The sequence below is a fragment of the Ruditapes philippinarum genome, unplaced genomic scaffold, assembly GCF_026571515.1.
Source record: "Ruditapes philippinarum isolate M1 unplaced genomic scaffold, ASM2657151v2 ctg10087_1_1_1_1, whole genome shotgun sequence".
NCBI classification, from domain to species: domain Eukaryota; kingdom Metazoa; phylum Mollusca; class Bivalvia; order Venerida; family Veneridae; genus Ruditapes; species Ruditapes philippinarum.
This window is the reverse complement of record NW_026855257.1, coordinates 10,354-28,890: the sequence shown is the minus strand read 5'-3', so window position 1 is coordinate 28,890 and position 18,537 is coordinate 10,354. Positions and strand designations below refer to the sequence as shown.

At 30.8% G+C, this 18,537-nt stretch overlaps 1 protein-coding gene across 1 annotated transcript in view; it reads left to right on the top strand.

Moving 5' to 3' along the window:
* Positions 1–18,319, top strand: part of LOC132742663 (uncharacterized) — a 32,659-nt gene extending 14,340 nt beyond the window's left edge. Inside the window, 21 exon segments of the mRNA XM_060731131.1 lie at positions 354–499; positions 632–880; positions 1,156–1,383; positions 1,616–1,771; positions 2,152–2,331; positions 2,581–2,694; positions 3,082–3,198; positions 4,185–4,370; positions 6,699–6,898; positions 8,136–8,260; positions 9,199–9,356; positions 10,054–10,191; positions 12,303–12,419; positions 12,909–12,916; positions 12,919–13,435; positions 13,857–14,757; positions 15,040–15,569; positions 15,814–15,941; positions 16,195–16,243; positions 17,019–17,260; positions 17,656–18,319. Coding sequence (XP_060587114.1) covers positions 354–499; positions 632–880; positions 1,156–1,383; positions 1,616–1,771; positions 2,152–2,331; positions 2,581–2,694; positions 3,082–3,198; positions 4,185–4,370; positions 6,699–6,898; positions 8,136–8,260; positions 9,199–9,356; positions 10,054–10,191; positions 12,303–12,419; positions 12,909–12,916; positions 12,919–13,435; positions 13,857–14,757; positions 15,040–15,569; positions 15,814–15,941; positions 16,195–16,243; positions 17,019–17,260; positions 17,656–17,784 — 4,618 coding nt within the window. The 3' untranslated portion in view covers positions 17,785–18,319.
* The last annotated feature ends 218 nt before the right edge of the window (positions 18,320–18,537 follow it).

Genomic DNA, 18,537 nt, shown 5'->3' with positions numbered 1-18,537 from the left:
TTTTTTATGATTTTTATTTATCTGCAACACTTTTGTCATGAATATCAAGTGATATCTTGGTATTTTGCAATGTATCTTAGACCTATGGGATCATTGATCTTAATATATCAAGTCTGTAAGTGTCACTAGTTGATTTAACTTAATATACTGAACTTCAAAGGGAATTTTAGACGTCGATAAACTTTAATGAAATATAAATACATTAAATTTGCAAATGGAAAGTAAAACAAAAATGCCTTTTATCGCTGATTTACAACTACTGTATGTAAACAAGTTTACAAGGTTAAGTGTTTTCTTTTTTAAGATTCTAAGTTATCTATAATACATAACATATTAATTAAACATTTTGTCAGGAAATCCGGCGAACCATCGACTGGTAATTGCGTGCGTATGGAATATAAATATTTTGAACCAGAGAACACTTGGGAAACTGAAGATTGTATTCAGACACTGGCTGACAGTTTTATATGTGAATCAACCGACTTCAGTAAAATATTCTGTGAGCATCATTGTTTAACAGTTCTTTAAATATGATTTTTTAAATGATGTAAGAAATACTTATTTTTTTTTCAAAACATATATATCATAATTATATAAGTATTATATTGGACGTTTCTGTTTTCCTTTTCAGCGAAATCGGTTACAGTTCTCAAAACAAAATACCTCGATTATACTAAAAGTGTTAGCAAGACATTTACGGGAAAGACTTGCCAACGATGGGATAGAAATACTCCGCATGAACATGCTATTATTCGATCTGACTTCCCAGATAATAGTTTATCAAGAGCTTCAAACTACTGTCGTGACCCACTCTTTGAAAATTATCTCTGGTGTTACACAACGGACCCGGAAACCAAACAGGAACCTTGCATAATCGATGGTATCTTTTATTTGTTCTGTTCTGACAATCAACGAATATATTTGTGCTATATAAATTACTTTTGGATCTGCTGATATGATCAAAATTTTGTATATATATTACATATTAAGACGTTCGAAAAATTTACAAATGTATTCAAATATAATTGAACTGTAGGATACGAACCTGAAAAATACTTTGATCTTGTCTCGACAAACCTAAATTACTTTTTTGTTTTCATGCTTGCGCATTTATTGTTGTAAAGATGCAAAACACATACTTATTTATCCATTCAGCTGAACAGGTTGAACCCTGCTTTCAAAGTATTCAGGCCTATACCGGGAAGCAGAACGAAACAATCGATGGCAATGCTTGCAGAAGATGGGATAGCGTAGAACAATTTTCGAAACAAAACAATTTGCATATCCCCTCTGAAAATTACTGTCGAGATCCATTTAACGAAGGTTATGTATGGTGCTTTACAGAAGAAAATGATGTTGAACCGTGTCTTGTTTTCAAAGAAGGTAACCAGTAATTTCGCTTTGATTTAGTAGTTGGCATTCGTATAATAATTTGTTTAGCAAAGTGAATTCATTTGAGTAACTTACGAATAAACGTCTAGCTAAGATTGAAATATGCTTTTTTAATTTTTATTTTGTATCTTCTTTAATATTCTTACTGTTTTCGTCAATAGCATGTATACTTCACACAAAGGGTAATTCTGAAAATAAAACTCTTTATTTTGAATGTTCTCAGATATATCTTTGCCAGTGGACTTTCAGTCCAATAATTCAAACAGTACATATCTGTGTCAAGACGGCAGTGGAGTTATACCAAGCAATTCCAGATGTGATCATAAACTTGACTGTTCGGATCTGTCTGATGAAATTGAATGTTTAGGACGCTATAATTGTATGTTTTTCTCTGCATTTCTAATTAGCTTATAATTAATTATAATAAATAGATAACTAATCATTATAATAATTCATGAATTATACAATAAATATAATAATTAATAAATTAATAAATAGATTTACAATAAAGTTAAGTGCTAACTAAAATACAAGAATCCAAAATCAATTAAGCATATATTATTTCACGGATATATATATAACAACATATTAAAATAAATTAAAATCCAAAGTAAAGGATTAGAACGGAAGACATAGTCTTATAAATATTATTCTCCTGGATTTACAAAGACGTTCTAAGAAACATACTGAAATAATAAATGATTTTATTATTATTTTTAATATTTGAAATATTACTAATAGTCTGTTTTTTTTCTTCAGTTCATAGACTAGTGAAACAATTTACAGACGATGTTAAGATTTCAGACACACTGTTGACAACTGCATACTTTAGATGTGGTTCGGGAGAGTTTGTTTCTATAATAGCACGGTGTGATCGCGTCAAGGACTGTCTTGACACATCAGATGAAGTTAATTGTACTTACTTGAAGGACACAACAGGTTTTTAAGACTTTTAAAAATAGTTGTGTCTTTTTATGAAATGATATTTCGTTGTGATATTTTATAAATGCATAATACCCAAGTATTTCCAAAATATTATGTTGTTTTCTTTAATACTTGAACATATAAATCATTTCATTGAAAATTGGTTGTCAATTGATAGAAAATGTTATGCATTTTGAATTTATTATAGAAACAAAAGAAAGTTATAAAATTATACATAATTTACATACAATAATATATTTTAAGAAAAATCGAGATGCAGTCAAGATGAGTTTATGTGTACGGACGGACACTGTGTCCATATCAGTCTAGTGTGCGACTTTGTGACAGACTGTGTAGATGGTTCAGACGAATACTGCAGTAAGATATCAAAGATTTTAGTATCAAATAAATAAGTATGTTGTTGTTGAAGTAAGCCATTATAAATTCTAGCTCTGTTTTTAAAATTATTATTTATCTAGAGACTATTGGTTAAGTTATGTCGATACAATGAAATTAGTGGTGGGTTTTTCCTATAATTTTAATAGCTTAATAATTTATTCTTAATTAGAAATGGGAAATTAAACAAAGTGCACTGGTTATATAAATGTTTGTTTGCAAGGTAAAGGGTTTGTAAATCCTTTTCAAAGACATTTGACTATATCAAAAATGTGTTTTTAAAATCCTTTATTTCGTCGTGGAAAAATTTAGAAATGATAATTGATTCATTTTTACTTATATTTTTATCTTTGTATCTTTTGAATTAAGACTTTGGTCCATGCTTGAGAACAAACTACCTATGTAATAACGGTCAGTGTATAGACCAGAACCAACATTGTGACGGATTTAGACATTGTGTAGACGGGAGCGACGAGGAAAACTGTGGTATTTATTTGGATTATTTTTCATTGTTTTTTCTTTGATTTCTTATGGTTAGGATATTTGATTCTGTTGATACTAAACAAACGAAACAATATGATCTGACTAAAAGTTATGAACTACGTATTTTCTTACAAGTAGATCTGATTTCCATCATATATGTTTCGCCTTAATTGAGATTCGGATTTCCCGAGAGTTCTATTTTCATCCATGCAATCAAATCGTCTTTTACAGATAGGCATTAGGCGACGTATCAATTTATCATTGTCTGTAGAAGTAAAATAAATTGTTGATGTTTGTTAGAAAAAAAAGTGTTTGAAGAAATTTTAAACACATTAACTGGGAAGTATATGCACAATTAGTAATTGGCAAGATTGATTTGCCAGTTTACCTGCCTGCTATATGGCAACGCCATATTTGTTTCGAAATCGTGATAATTACCTGATTTTATTACAAAGAAATTTTAACATTATTAAAATTTAAATTAAAGTTTGACTGATTAAAATAACTTATTCTTTATCAACCCTTTGAAGTGTGTCATTGTATCAATTTTTATTAGATGCATGATAATACTTTAGTCCTATTTACACTTCTTTTGTTTAGCAATATATTACAAATTGCTTTGGATAAAATGTTTTATTACAAATACTAAAAGTAAAGGAAATTAACAAATAACATGATTACTTAATTGTTGTTGAAATATTTAATGTAGAAAAATGAGAGATGTTAAATTTAAGGATGAAGTGTCTGGGCTTGAAGTGTCATGCTCAGTAGTGTTTTTCAGGGGCTAAAATTGGAAATCGGACCTCATTCAAAATCATAAAAGCTCGCCGATGACTGGTTGTTTGTAAGATCACGAGAAGGTGTGAAGCTATCGTTGGTAGTCAGATCCTAATGCGTATATCCAGGTTGCTGTCAATGTTTTTCCTAATTCAAAATGACGTTCATATAAAAAAATATATGATGTACCGATAAACATCTTTTATTTTCAGAAACGTGTAATAACGATGAACTATTTCATTGTGACGTCACTAAGTGCATTCCAAAACGGTTACTTTGCAACAAATACATAGATTGCGAGGACGAAAGTGATGAAGCATTTTGTGCACTGCCGTCACTTCAATCGTGTTATGAATGGTGGCAAGCTGGCTTTAGAACATCTGGTATTTACACCATAGGTAATTATCATTTTGATAACTTGTTGTTGTTGTTTTAGGTTTATTTTAGCTCGGCGCCGGAAATTCCATATGTCCGAGATCTCAGCGTCCATGCCGGTCCACTCTAGTGTCTATCGGGAGTCTTTTTCATCCTTTCCTAATCTGTTTTAGTTCGAGGAGGAAGCAATACGGAAAGCATAAGTTCCGTGACGGTGCAAAAGCGGTGAACAGTAAACGGCTTTGTTAGCGCCCCCCTCCAGAGTTGCCGACCAGGTCAACCCAATCCCTTGGTGCTTAAGTGATTGATTGACTGCCGTGTGTTCTGTGACGTGCACGCCTCTGGAGGATTTGGAGAGTTGATAATTGTGGAAACTGTTTGTCTGTTTATATAATAAATGTCATTAAGAAGCTACACCTGTTTGTATTTTGCGTTCCGTTAGTGTTAAAATTCAGAAATAAATACTTTTCATATACTTTAAAACATACTGTTGACGAACCAAACAAATCAATTTGTGAGTGTCTAAAGGAAATTTTTTCTGCAAACAAAAGAAAATTCCAAATTAATCCATAAAGTTTGTTTTATCGGCATGTTGCCTTTTAAAATATTCCATCAAATGTTTATTCAAATTACATCTGATTAGACCAAACGCAATAAAAAGAATAGCATATTTGTTCCGTTACATTAAATGAAACAAAATTCCTTTTTTGAAGAACATTAAATTTAAGTAGGTAACATTATAGTATTTAATCATGTTAAATTGCATGTAAGCCTTCATTTAGGGAATTTTTAGGATTATTTGTCATCAAATAGACTGAAATAACACTGATATTTGCCTAATTTACTATCTTCGTCCTTTTTATGAGATTCAAATCAACATATTGTGTCCTCATTGGTTAGTCAAATGATGAATGCTTAAAATCAGCACAAGTTTCAAAATGTTTTGATTTTTGTTTTGCTGAAAAATGTTTGTGTCTCCAAGGTCAAGATGACTATTTCATTACAGTTATAACATTTGTACTCTTTATTTTATGCTTTTCGTGGATTATATTTACCGTGAAATTTATTTGTAATTTTCCCGGAAAATTTTAAAAAATTAATTTCACTTTTTTTTAAAGCGAAAACTTTTTTTAAAATTTTCCCCCTGTGGTACCCCAAATTTATTTTTATGCAATTTGAATATCAGGTGTTAAAAAAAAGGGAAGTGAAAAAAGATAAAAATAAATGTAAAAATATTAAAGGAGAAAAAATTTTTCTATTCTTCAATTCCAAACCAAAAATTTTGTTTTAAAATTTTTTTTTTCGTTTTTCGTTTAAAAAAATTCCCTTCCCTGCAAAAATGCTCTTTATGACTTTGGGCTATTAAAGTATCCTGAGAAAAATGCCCTATGCTTTTGAAAAAATTTAAAAGCTTGAAGCTATATGAAAATAATAAAAACCGCGTTCCTTTCAAACCTTAGCAAGTTCCGTTTTCATTTTTTCCAGCTCCCCTTTTGAATGTTTTTTCTTTAAAAAACTTTTTTTTGTCTGTTAAATCTCAATAAGTTTCTTTCTTTTAAAAAAGGGGTATACTAACAAAACCAATTTTATTTCTGTATTTCACAAATTTTTTTCCCCCCATGAAAAAACGACTTTTTAAAAATGGTTTCGCTACTTTTTCAAAACCAGGTCTAATATAAATTCGCAGTAAGTAACAGAAATATGGATGGATGGTTGGTTGGACTTTTTCTCCTACAAGAATTGTTTGTTTTTATTATTAAAACAAGCGATCATTCATATTTTTTAATAAGATGAATAAATATCACATTCATTTAACCTTCATTGGCGGACTTATTTTTCAGCTCAAGACTTCTTGTTTTTAATGAGAATTCCCTCTAAAATGGGGCTCTCAACGGGGGAAACAGATTTTTAATATCAACGTTTTAAAATTATGGAAATTTCGTTTTAACTTGTTTTAAAGCATAAAAATTAAAAAGAAAATTTGTCTGTTTGTTGTGTAAGATGTAATTTTTATTTCATCTCGTGAACTTTAAAAAACAGTATTCTCACTCGTGGCTACGCCACTCGTGAGAATACTGTTTTTAAAGCCCACTCGATGAAATAAAATTTCATCTTACACACAAACAAACAAATATCCTCTATATAATATCCTTATGAAAGATAAGGATGTAACAGTCTGCCGAGCGTCATAGAAAAAAAAATTCCAAATTGCCACATATTTTAAACGAAATATTTATATTTCTTTCAGGTTTAAAAAAAAAGTTTAATTACTGTAATAGTTGAACAAAAAAATATATTTTCGTTTTCGTTTTTATCAATTACCGAAAACGTTTGTATTATATTTTTTAAAGCCGCTATGGATGTTTTCTGTGACTTTGGCTCGTTTAAAGAAAATGGAACAGTTAAGACTATCTTTAAGAATAGAGATTTTTTCCCGGGAACAAACAGATACCATTTTGGAAATGAGCAGGCGCTATCTGACAACAGTATATTTCAATTGGATGACTACACAGTAACAAATATTGTAGATGGTGCATCCTGTGAGTTTAAGGTTCGTGAAATTTTACCAAAACTTCAATGATGTTTGTTGCCGCGTATATTTGTCGATAATCGTAAGTACATGGCCTTTTTCAAGTAACGCAACTAAAACGTTTCTAAATGATATTGGTAAAACCACTGAAAGAGTCTATCAATTATCAGTCTTAATATCATTAATGTTACATTTTGTATTTCATCAGTTAATTTTGAATGAGAATAATTGTGTAAATCAAGTTTTTACTTACCACCAGGATATATTTTGGACGCTTCCAGTTTTAATTCATATTAGACTCAATCCGGTGGTTTGTTCATATGATGATTAAACTCTTTACTCGTTCCAAATAGGTATCTGTAATGTTACATTTCAAGGGAAAAATTCCCAAATTAAATACGTTGACCCTTTTTTCTTAATGAGTAAATGCCCCGCGGGGTATGGGCCCTTAATAGTATATAAAGGGAAAGGTTTTGCAACGGGAAAGGGTTTAAACCATTGTACAATTAAAATTTGGTCATTTTGTTTTTGGGTACCACATTGCCCCCAGCGTTTGCCCGGTGTGATTTTCCCAAAAATAATATAAATTTCGACCCAAATTTCTTTTTTCAATTCTGTTTTTTCTCATTAATTCTTTTAACCGATTTCAGAAAAAAAAATTTTAAAAAAAATTGGGTTTTCAGTGTTTTTTAAACTTTTCCCAAAGCCCACAACACCCATACCTTACTCAAAAACTCTGCCTGCATTGAAAATTCCAAAAAATTTAAAACCAACTGTGTTGGATTTTTGTTCTGAAAACAAACCCATTTTTATTAAAAAAAAGCTCTGTTAAAATGTTTATAAAATATGGATGGTATGAAATAAAGATGTTCACAATACGGTTTCTGTTAACTGAAACACATCCTATGGAGCCTCGTTCAATACGGGTTTTATTCCCAGCTGTCGTACCTAAATAAAAAATTTAATTTACCCCGGCCCAAATAATTGTATGTTAACCTCAAAGCTATCCATCCATATATCCATCCACAAAGATGTCCGTCCGAAACTATTGCAGGCTCGGTTAAATTGAGCCTGTCCATGGACGGTATGTCAAGTGCAATCTATCGTCCACGCCCCCTCGCACCGGCTTAAGCAGATTTCAACATCTAAACAAGTTAGTTTGATCGGCAAGTACATCGTGTGAACAAACTGTTTCTTTACTAGTATTTTATGTTAGATATTATATTGTTATAATTTTTATTAATTTGATATATTGAAGGTTGAAGAAACGTGCAATCCTGGCTCATATCGGCAATATTACTTTTCAACTCGACATTTTAATCGTGATACCTTTAACTCCTGTTATTGTGATATGTCACAACTGTCTGCTTTTGGGGGAAAAACGTAAGTGTTTAAAAATAAAAAGTTAATGAAAATAACTTATCTACGGAAACGTAAAAGGGTCTCCATATACTGCGAACATGAAAAGTGTGCAATTCGACTGATTTTTATTTCGCTTTGATTAGATGTTTTACATACACAAATCAGCTTATCTTATTTACAAAGACCGGATCTTTTGTGAAATATTTTTGTCACTTTTCACAAAAAAGGTTTTTCTAAAGGATTCACAAAATGGAATAATTGTTTGACCTTTCTTGCCTATAAAAATCTTTGAGAAATTAAATAAATTTTTGATTTGTGTTTAAACTCTTAATCAGGACCGATTTGATCAGTCAACTTACACTTCATGATTGTACTTAAATGGAGGCATTTTAATGTTTCCGTACTTATTTAGGACTTATCTGTTTACAGTAATGATAAGATGTACAAACTCGCACAACAATCTCTAATACACGTAATCAAAATTTTTATTTTTCATATAAATACATATAAAACATAATAGCATGGACTTTCTACTAAACTTTTGATGTATTTCACACATTTACGGAAACGTGAAATGGTCATGATGTGTCAGTCGAATGATTTTAATTTGATGTGATTAAATTTTTAAACACAAATAAAATTATTTTATTCACAAAGATTGAAAATTTCGCCAAGACTTACCTCGAGATCCTTGAAGTATTTTTAGGCGAGAAGGTATCTTTTCGTATTTTTGAAAAAACAAAACTTTTTAACAAAATTTTGTTTGATAAAGTACTTCGAACATTTTATGAAAAGTGACGAAACTGACAAAAAAATAAAATGATCTAGTCTTTGTCAATAAAAAAGATTTATTAGTGTTTTAACATTTAATTTCATCAGTAAAATGCTATCGACTTAATACACATCATGATCGCACTAAATAGAGGGTCTATAATTTTTGTACTTCACATTTAATATATATATCTTCTATATTTCAGGTTCCAAAAATGCATCAATCCTTATACATCATTACAAACATATAAATCAGATGATATTCAATTCTACTTTGATAATAATTTTAACATTTATCAAGACTTTAATATCATTATCAATCTCTTACCATTGGTCTGTACAACAGGTAGGTTTAATACATTATAATAAAATTTGATTTGAATCCATCTCACCGAATAGGCATGCTATATTTTCCTTTCGATTTATGTAATTATTGTCATCACGATTTGATAAATTATTTTCACTTAAAATTCTGCTGTTCAAGTCTCTAAATGGTTTACTAGTTTCAATCTTTCATGTCAACTTATCGGCACTGGTCATTTAAGGGACGACTCTCGAATTATTTTAATCTTTCATTCTGTCAAGAAATAACAATATTCGACGCATAATTATTATAAAATTGATGGCACCTTCAATTGGTGGATGGCACTGGGTATTCACCCTTGATTGTTTCCGTATTTTTTCTGATCAGTCTGCTGCACATTTGTAGCCTCGACTATATGTAATAAGTAATAAAGTAACTCTTTTCATCTATGTGTTGGGAGTGGCCAATCATTGTGTTGGTCTTTCTTTAGTCAGCCTCTTTTAATCTGTTTGGATTAGTGTAAAATATACTGTTGTTTTTTATTCCAAGAAGAAATTTGCAATTAACAGTGTTTTATAGCTTTCATCAGAGATTTGTTGCATTTCAAATACCTAAGAATATCAGACTGTTAGCTTTATGATAGGGAAATCTTTGTGATTACTCTAAATTTATATATTAAAACCTTTACATGCAAGTGATTGTCTTGATTACAACCGATCTTCTTTTCTTTGCATTACAGTTTACAGACCTAGTGGGGATGATTTAGCATGCGAGGGAGATGTAAAATTGATAGACAGAAGACTTCGATGCATTTATGATTTGGATGCATACGGACATGTTCTTGGATGCAGCTCGCTAAGTCACCTCATAAACTGCAGTATGTATTTCAAATAATAAAGTTAATTTTAACCTCTTTTTCCTTTATTTCCCCCACTAATCTTATGTCCCAATCCTTTTTATTTCCGACTTCTTTTCTTTTTACATTTAATATGTACACGATTTCGAAACTTGTCTGTGAATTATAAATATATCCGTTATCTTCCCTCTTACTCGACTAAATAATCCAAACTATGTCTGGCTTAAGTAGTCAAAAAAAATAATGCATTCTTACAAATAAATATATTCTTTTATTTTATGCTTTTCAGTGGATTACTGATTTATCCGTGAAAATTATATTTGATAATTTCACAGTGAAAATGATCAAAATATAATTTCACACTTTTCAATGACGAAACTACTTTTTTAACATTTTCCCCATGTGGTACCTCAATTTTATTTTTGCTGACAATTCTGACAATGTCAGGCTGTTTAAAGAAAAAGCAAAGCTGAAATTGATAAATAACTTAAATGTCAAAAGTACTTAAAAGAAGAAAACTTACTTCTATTCATTCAAATTCCAATCACCAAATTTAGTCCCTAAATTTTTTTGTTTCATTTTTACAGTCTGAAAATACATTCCTTCCACATGCAAAACTGCTCTTGATGACATTTGGGCATATTAAAGTATCCTACGAGCAATAACTGCCGCATGCTTCATGAAAAATTGAAAAGCAATGACAGCCATCAGCTCGAAGAATAATTAAAAAAAAAACAGCGTCCCTGAGTCAGCTTCCAAGTTTTCCATTTTCCTAGCTGCTTTTTTGAATGTTTTCATATCTGTCAACACTTATTTTTTGTCTGTTACAATCCTCAAATATGCTTTCTTTCTTTTAAAAAGGTGTATGACTAGCAAATCCAAATGATATCCCTCTGAATCAAACACAATTATTTTCCTCCCGTAAAATACACAATTTTAAAAAATGGCTGCCGTCTACATTTAACAAAGCCAGGTCTAATATAAATTCGCAGTAAGTGACAGAAATATGGATTGATGGTTGGACTTTTTCTCCTACAAGAATTGTTTGTTTTTATTATTAAAACAAGGGATCATTCATATTTTTATAATAAAATGAATAATATCGCCGTCATTTAACGTTGATTGTCGGACTTATTTTTCATCTCAAGACTTCTTGTTTTTAATAAGAAATTCCAACTAAATGGGGCTCTCAATGTGGAAAACAGATTTTAATATTAACGTTTATATTGTGGAAATTTCGTTTTACCTTGTTTTTAAGCATAAAATAAAAGAAAATGTGTTTGTTTGTTGTGTAAGATGTAATTTTATTTCATCTCGTGAACTTTGAAAACAGTATTCTCACTCGTTGCTACGCCACTCGTGAGAATACTGTTTTTAAAGCTCACTCGATGAAATGAAATTTCATCTTACACACAAACGAACAAATATCCTCTATATATTTCATATCTAACCATTCTGTGAACGTTTTTAATTATTTAGATTTTGTTGAAAAGCGATGTGAATTTAACTTTATTATATACGCCCCTACACAACATTGAGAATGCAACTTTGCACATCCAGCTGATCCTAATGGCAGATCAATTATTTTGAAATTTGACAAGACAAAGTTTTTGAAAACTAAACAAATACTTTTGGAAACGAAGACCTGCATCAGGTTGGTTTAGTTATTGTCAGATGAGTCAGTTATATGTCATGACAACACGTCATCGCACAATGCGTCTATATTGAAACACTATCTTAAGGAGAAAAAGTAGTTGAGCTCTCCCAACCTCCATATTCACCTGACCTTACCTCTTTTAACTTTCTTTGTTTCGGAAGCTATAGCAATAGTTTCCAAATCGAAACATTGTTTAGCTCAAACATCTCGATTCTGCAATATTCCATTGTCTTCTTTAATCTATTAATTCCTTAAAAGACTGAAACGTTGTGTATCTGTAGAAGAAGGATAATTTTAGGGAATAAATAATAAAAAACAGTAAACATATGAAAAGTCATATTTGTACACGCTTAAATGCAGTCATATTTGAACACTTCTCGTGTTTTCCAATGGGCAGAGTGGTTAATATTGAAGTAATAATTAATGTAATGTAAAATGTTGTATACCTGTTGATAAATTTGGAATTTTATGACAGGTTCATATGGCTGTCCTGACAAATTCGTCAAATGCCCGGGTAGTTACTGTATTCCATCAAGATTGATCTGTGATGGCGAGCTACATTGTCCTGGAGGAGAGGATGAAAGCGATTGTGGTAAAGATAAGATGTACTTCGGTCCATGATTGTTTAAATGAAATTGCCATATAAACATGAAATGGTTTGCATTTTCATGCCTGACTGTTACTTTATGAGTATAATCATTACATTCTACAATAATTGTATAAATTTTATTATAACTTATCTTATTGACGACCGGGTTTCAACAATATGTTTTATCTGTGTCATTATCTTTTTGTTCATTTTTGTGTATATTATTTACCTACTATGTTATCATTGTCTTCTTTTTCGTTTGAAAGATAAAGAAATATAAATTATTTATATGAAACCCGAAGAACATGTAGTTAAAGTCAGTAGTGCGGTGATAGGTAAAACCTGTTTATGTCAGTAACGTCTCCGACACAAAGACCAATATCTCAACAATGTTCATCATTTCAATAACTTTGTTCAGTAGGGTATGCTACATTAGTCTAGTACACTATTTTAACACTGTTACCATGAAAAGTATTTTTATATTTGTGACAGGTTGCAGAGTCGACAGCATGAAGTTATAATTCTCGTAGATTATAACTTTATTTCTTCTGCGGACTTGTCTATTGATGACTTTGCATCACAGTTTAGTAGCAAAAACAACATCGTTCGAATATTGAGCTACGAAACAGATGAACCACTGCAATATTACGGTTTAGGACTAACTAGACTTAACATTATTGACAAGGTTTTAGAACGAAACACTTTTGAAGATAGAAGGAAAAGTTGTATTTATAAGGTTCTAGCCAGAAACTTTTTATACCAAATCAAATTTTCAGATATGTCAGAAAAATCTGTAATATTTCTTATGACTGATCCTTCCGCAGCTATAGTTGCAGACCAGATATTTAAAAGCACACAACACGCTTTTGAAAAAGGTTTAAAATTGTTCCGAGTCCTTGAAAAGCCTGATGTCAAACTTCCCGCCATGCACAAATATTCACACGTGACTGACGTCTATATACCACGATGGAAGACACTTGCCGATATTGGAGCAGATTATTTTCCAGAAATATGTGGAGGTTGGTTGACTTGTATCAAATATACAAGCTTACATCTGTCTTTTGAACGAGAAATACAAGTGCATTATTAGTTTGTTCTCATGTAGCCTGTAAGGAAGGTTTAAAGTTATTATCAGGACAACGATAGTGAATCTCCAGTAAGAAGTTCTAGATGAAGTGATATGATTTATTTCTTGCACAATGAAATTCATTACTTATTTTTGTTTCTTTTGCTGTAGTGATAAATTATGTGGCATTGAAAAAGAAATATAATTTTATCTGTTTTAACCTCGCTAACATTTTGTAGCATAAATTACAAACTAAATTGATATTTTAGTTCAAGTCAAAATGGATTCATTTCGGAAAATAAGTAAACAGATAAAAACAGGAAAATGGTTACAGATAATAAACATTTTCATGGTTTATAAATTTCACATTTCAGCTCCAACCAAAGTATTATGCCAGGGTGGATACAGATGTGCATCAAGCAAAATATGTTTATCTTTAGATAAATTGTGTGATGGAACCAAACATTGTATCCATGGCGACGACGAACGCCTTTGTGACTTCCAATGTCCTTATAACTGTAGCTGCATTGGTTATTCTGTACAGTGCCAAGATAAAGGGCTTAAAATGAATAACATCATTGAATTACCACAACAGGTCCGGCTTTTGGACTTAAGTTTTAATGCCGCTTTAAAGTCAATTCTACAAGCATCTTACTTAGATTTAAAAACGTTAGCGAGACTAAATGTTTCTCATTGTGGAATTGAAGAAATTATTCACCAGGCATTCTTGAGAATAAAAAATATTAAAGTTTTAGATCTCAGATCAAATGAAATTCGAAAGATTAGCTCCGGAACTTTTTCAGAGTTGCGTTTGAATCATATCTACCTGTCTGGAAATAGCTTTATTGTTATCGAGGACTACGCATTTAACGACATGTCTGTCAATGTCATTGACTTTGAAACAAGCAGTGTGACAGAGTTTAGTCAAAATATCTTCACTGGATTGAGGGACTTGAAAGTACTAAGGACTCCTGCATTTAAGTTCTGTTGCATCCGTCCGAATTACGTTCCTGAAAATGATTGTTACCCGTACAAAGATGCATTTTCGTCTTGCGAAGATTTAATGCGACTATCTATTTTGCAGACAATGCTTTGGCTGGTTGGATTATCGGCCTTCTTTGGGAACATTCTCTCGCTAGTTTATAGGTTGAAATATGACAGAAGCAGATTAAAGTTGGGATTTGGTATTTTCGTCACCAACTTGGCTGTTGCAGACTTTTTAATGGGCATTTATCTCATAATTGTAGCTGCAGCTGACGCTGTTTTTAGAAAGAGGTAAAACTATACCATTCAATAAACTGACAAGTAATATATAAAAGTACATCAATGAACCTCTTATCAATGGTAATTTTCAAAAGTCAATTTTGAAATCAATTTAAATTTGATAAAGAGTAAAATGAAATTAATACTGAAAGAGTACAATGAAATTGATACTCAAAATGTTAAATTATCTGTAGTTGAACAAAAACATTACGTTTCTTTTTTCTGAGAAACACATACACTGTACTTTGAATTTTTACGCAGATTTTTACATTCATTTGGTATTTTTATACGCAGGTATATATTCAATGACGATAACTGGAGAAACAGTGTGTGGTGTAACCTAGCAGGAGTTTTGGCTGCGTGCTCATCGGAAGCAAGCGTATTGTTCTTATGCCTGATAACTGTGGATCGACTTTTGGTTATCAAGTTTCCGTTTGGGCAATTTCGATTTGACGCAAAAAAGGCGAACATATGTTCATTTACAGTATGGTTGATATCTTTAACAATTGCCTTGGTACCCATAATATTTGAAAGCTACTTCCAAAATAGATTCTACAATAGGTCCGGAGTTTGCATTGCCTTGCCGTTTACTCGTGATAGACCCCCTGGATGGCTCTACTCTGTAACATTATTTATTGGATTCAACTTTGCTACATTTTTGTTGATTGCATTTGGACAATGGTCAATATTTATGGAAGTAAGGAAATCTAGTGTAAGGATGAATAAGATCAAATCTGCAAGAAAAAAGGACTTGGTGGTTGCAAGAAATCTACTTCTAGTCGTTACAACCGACTTCCTTTGTTGGTTTCCGATAGGAGTGATGGGTATATTTTTTTAAATAATATTGAGAGAAAAGAAAACAACAAAAATGCATTGTCATTTATGAACAGAAATAAGTTTGTTAAAAATACTTGTAGCATACATTTAAATGTTACACTCGGTATGACTAGTAGAAATTTAAAATTATACCTGGTGCAAGATAGTTTTATACATGACAAACGCATCATATATTTTCTATCCTTGAGAAACGCTGTTTTATTTATTTCACCGTTTATATCTTTTTTGAAGGTATAATGGCATTGAATGGCCACGTGATATCTGGAGACATCTATGCTTGGACAGCAGTATTTATATTGCCCATAAATTCTGCTTTGAATCCGGTATTGTATACACTGACAGCTATACTTAGAAACACGGTTTGTTTGAAATGCGTCTATTTTAGCTTTAATTTTAGTTTTAATAGCTTTTGTAATTCTAAATATTTCATCATTATAAATATATGAAACTTTAATTTATTCGTAGTTAAATATTCTCCGATATGAATATTTGATTATGATATATCAAAATGGCGATAGTATGCAAATAAAAGTACGAAAATTTCCAATGTGGACAACTTTTGAAACATTTGTATTTTTTTTATATAAGTATCGATTGTCATTTATTTCCTAGAAATTTAATCCGGACACAGAAGAACAGAATAGAACCGAGATGACAGAAGGTAAGACCGTTCATAAAAAGTTTAGAAGAACGAATTAGATTACTATACATTCAAACATTCAAAAGCAAACAAGGTATCACAAATACACTTTTCATTTCTTATTGCGGTTTTCGTTTTCCAACTGGACTGCTGGAAAAATATTTCGGATTCATCTCTGTGTTTTTGTCAGGCACTCCGTAAAGTAGCTAGATAGCATTTTCATATTTTTCACCTGATATAATCCAAAGTCCATGCCGGGATTCAAACCAACAGTGGTGAGTGTCAAGTAAATGAATGTCAGCGAAAATAACAGTTCGGCCATGGAGACCATATAACTGTTAAAGACAAATAATCCAATTCCACTTGGCCCATTGAGTTAAAAAAAGCCATCATAAAAGCCATCATAAAAAGCAAATTAGTTAATAAAGTAAGCAAATCGCTACTTCGACAGAGTTTACATTCGTTTTTATTTTGATCACAAAAAATTCTTTTATGTAAGTCTTTTGCAAGATTATTCCATATAAAATACTAATTCACTATAATTATAGCAATTACCAGCAAAGCATAAAAAGGAAATATTGTAAATTTATATGGCAAATGAGTAAATTTTAGAAATTGTTATATGGTGCCACAAATACAAAGTCTTTGAATAGTAAAAATGATAACATTTCTGAAGCATATTGTGCCCATAATTTAAAGCAAAAGCACGACCGATACTTTTCATAATGTTTGTGTATGTTTTAGACAGTCATTCAGTTTACGTGTATTATAAATCTATAAACATGATATCTTACAGAGCTCGGTAATTATTTCAAAGATTGCCGTCTTGTTAACAAGATGATATCTGTTCGAAGGATTCAGAAATCTAGTTTTAAAAGTGTTACATCTGTTTTGGAGCAAGACTATAGCGTATCCACCTATGACCTTGTAAGGCTGACTATGACCCTGTTTAAACTACTTGACGTTATCCACAAAGGATCGTTGGTATTCGAGAATCTGAATAAAGATTTAGTCTATATAAAGGTGAAAGGGGAAAAGGTATGATATTAAATTTTTCAAAATTAGTTAAGACAAATTTCAAAATGTTTTAATGTGGTAAATCGACATTGTTTGATATGTTTTGGAGGAAAATCGCTTATTGATTTAGTATCTGTGATATGTTAAGCATAGAATGAATCAAACATTCCAAATAAAAGATATATACGTTTTACAAATGATTTTATTTTAGGTAGAACAAACAAAATCGAAACTGAGTTAAAAACATATATTTCACTTTTTATCAACAGTATCTGTTTTTATAAATTAGCTTTATGCATATAGGAAAGGCTAATTATTTTCAATTACAATATCGTTAACTAAATTTGAATAAAAACGGATTCATAAGTATAAGCTATTAAGCATATTTTACATAAAGATTTGTTTAATCTTAACAGATAACTGGGGACATTAAAGTGTTAGGAGAACCTCGAGAATCAAGAAAAAGTGAAGATATCCCTAACGACACGTTACAAGCTGCGGTTATCATACATTCATTAATGAGCCAATTAAATGTCTCAAAATAATGATGTGTTACTAACTTATTTAAGTTTGTTATTGTAAACTTTTATATGTTGTTTTTGTTGTATATATTTTATGGTTATGTTTGCACTATTCCTTGGATTACATTCGTATTTTCTTGATTAATCAACGCTTATGTGAAGCAAATATTTGCAATTTCTTATGGTAATGGGTAGACAGAGAGACTCAACTGAACTAAAATTATGTTTAATGACGTTTTTATCTAGAATGGTTCTTTTGTTAAGGAATGAAATATCTCGATCTTCTTAGTAAATAAATATATTGTCGTGTGTAAAGTAGTTTGTTTTTGATTGGATTTCGAGGTCAATATTGTATCTAAAGCATTATCTTCTATATCTCCTTAAGTGTACTTCACAAATATTCTATTCTAGAAGATAACGAATGATTATGCTAATTCAGCAAATTTATAACGTTAATTACCAAAGTGAATGTTTAATCAGTATACTTAATTTCTCATGGCAAATGAAACTTTAGAATACAGCAATAAAACCATCATTATGTATATATAGAGGATATTCAAGGTTTTTCTCCAAATACAGGATTTATATTCATCAAATGGAGTGAAAATAGATATTTCAAGAGCTAAGGTAGCCTCGAAAGAAATATGATAAATTTCATACCACAAGATGAAATTATATCCTATATGTATAGAAAAAAACTTGAATTTCCTATTTATCATACATTTATACATTTATTTTTATTTTGACATTACAATTTGAAAGAATTTCCGTTAAATT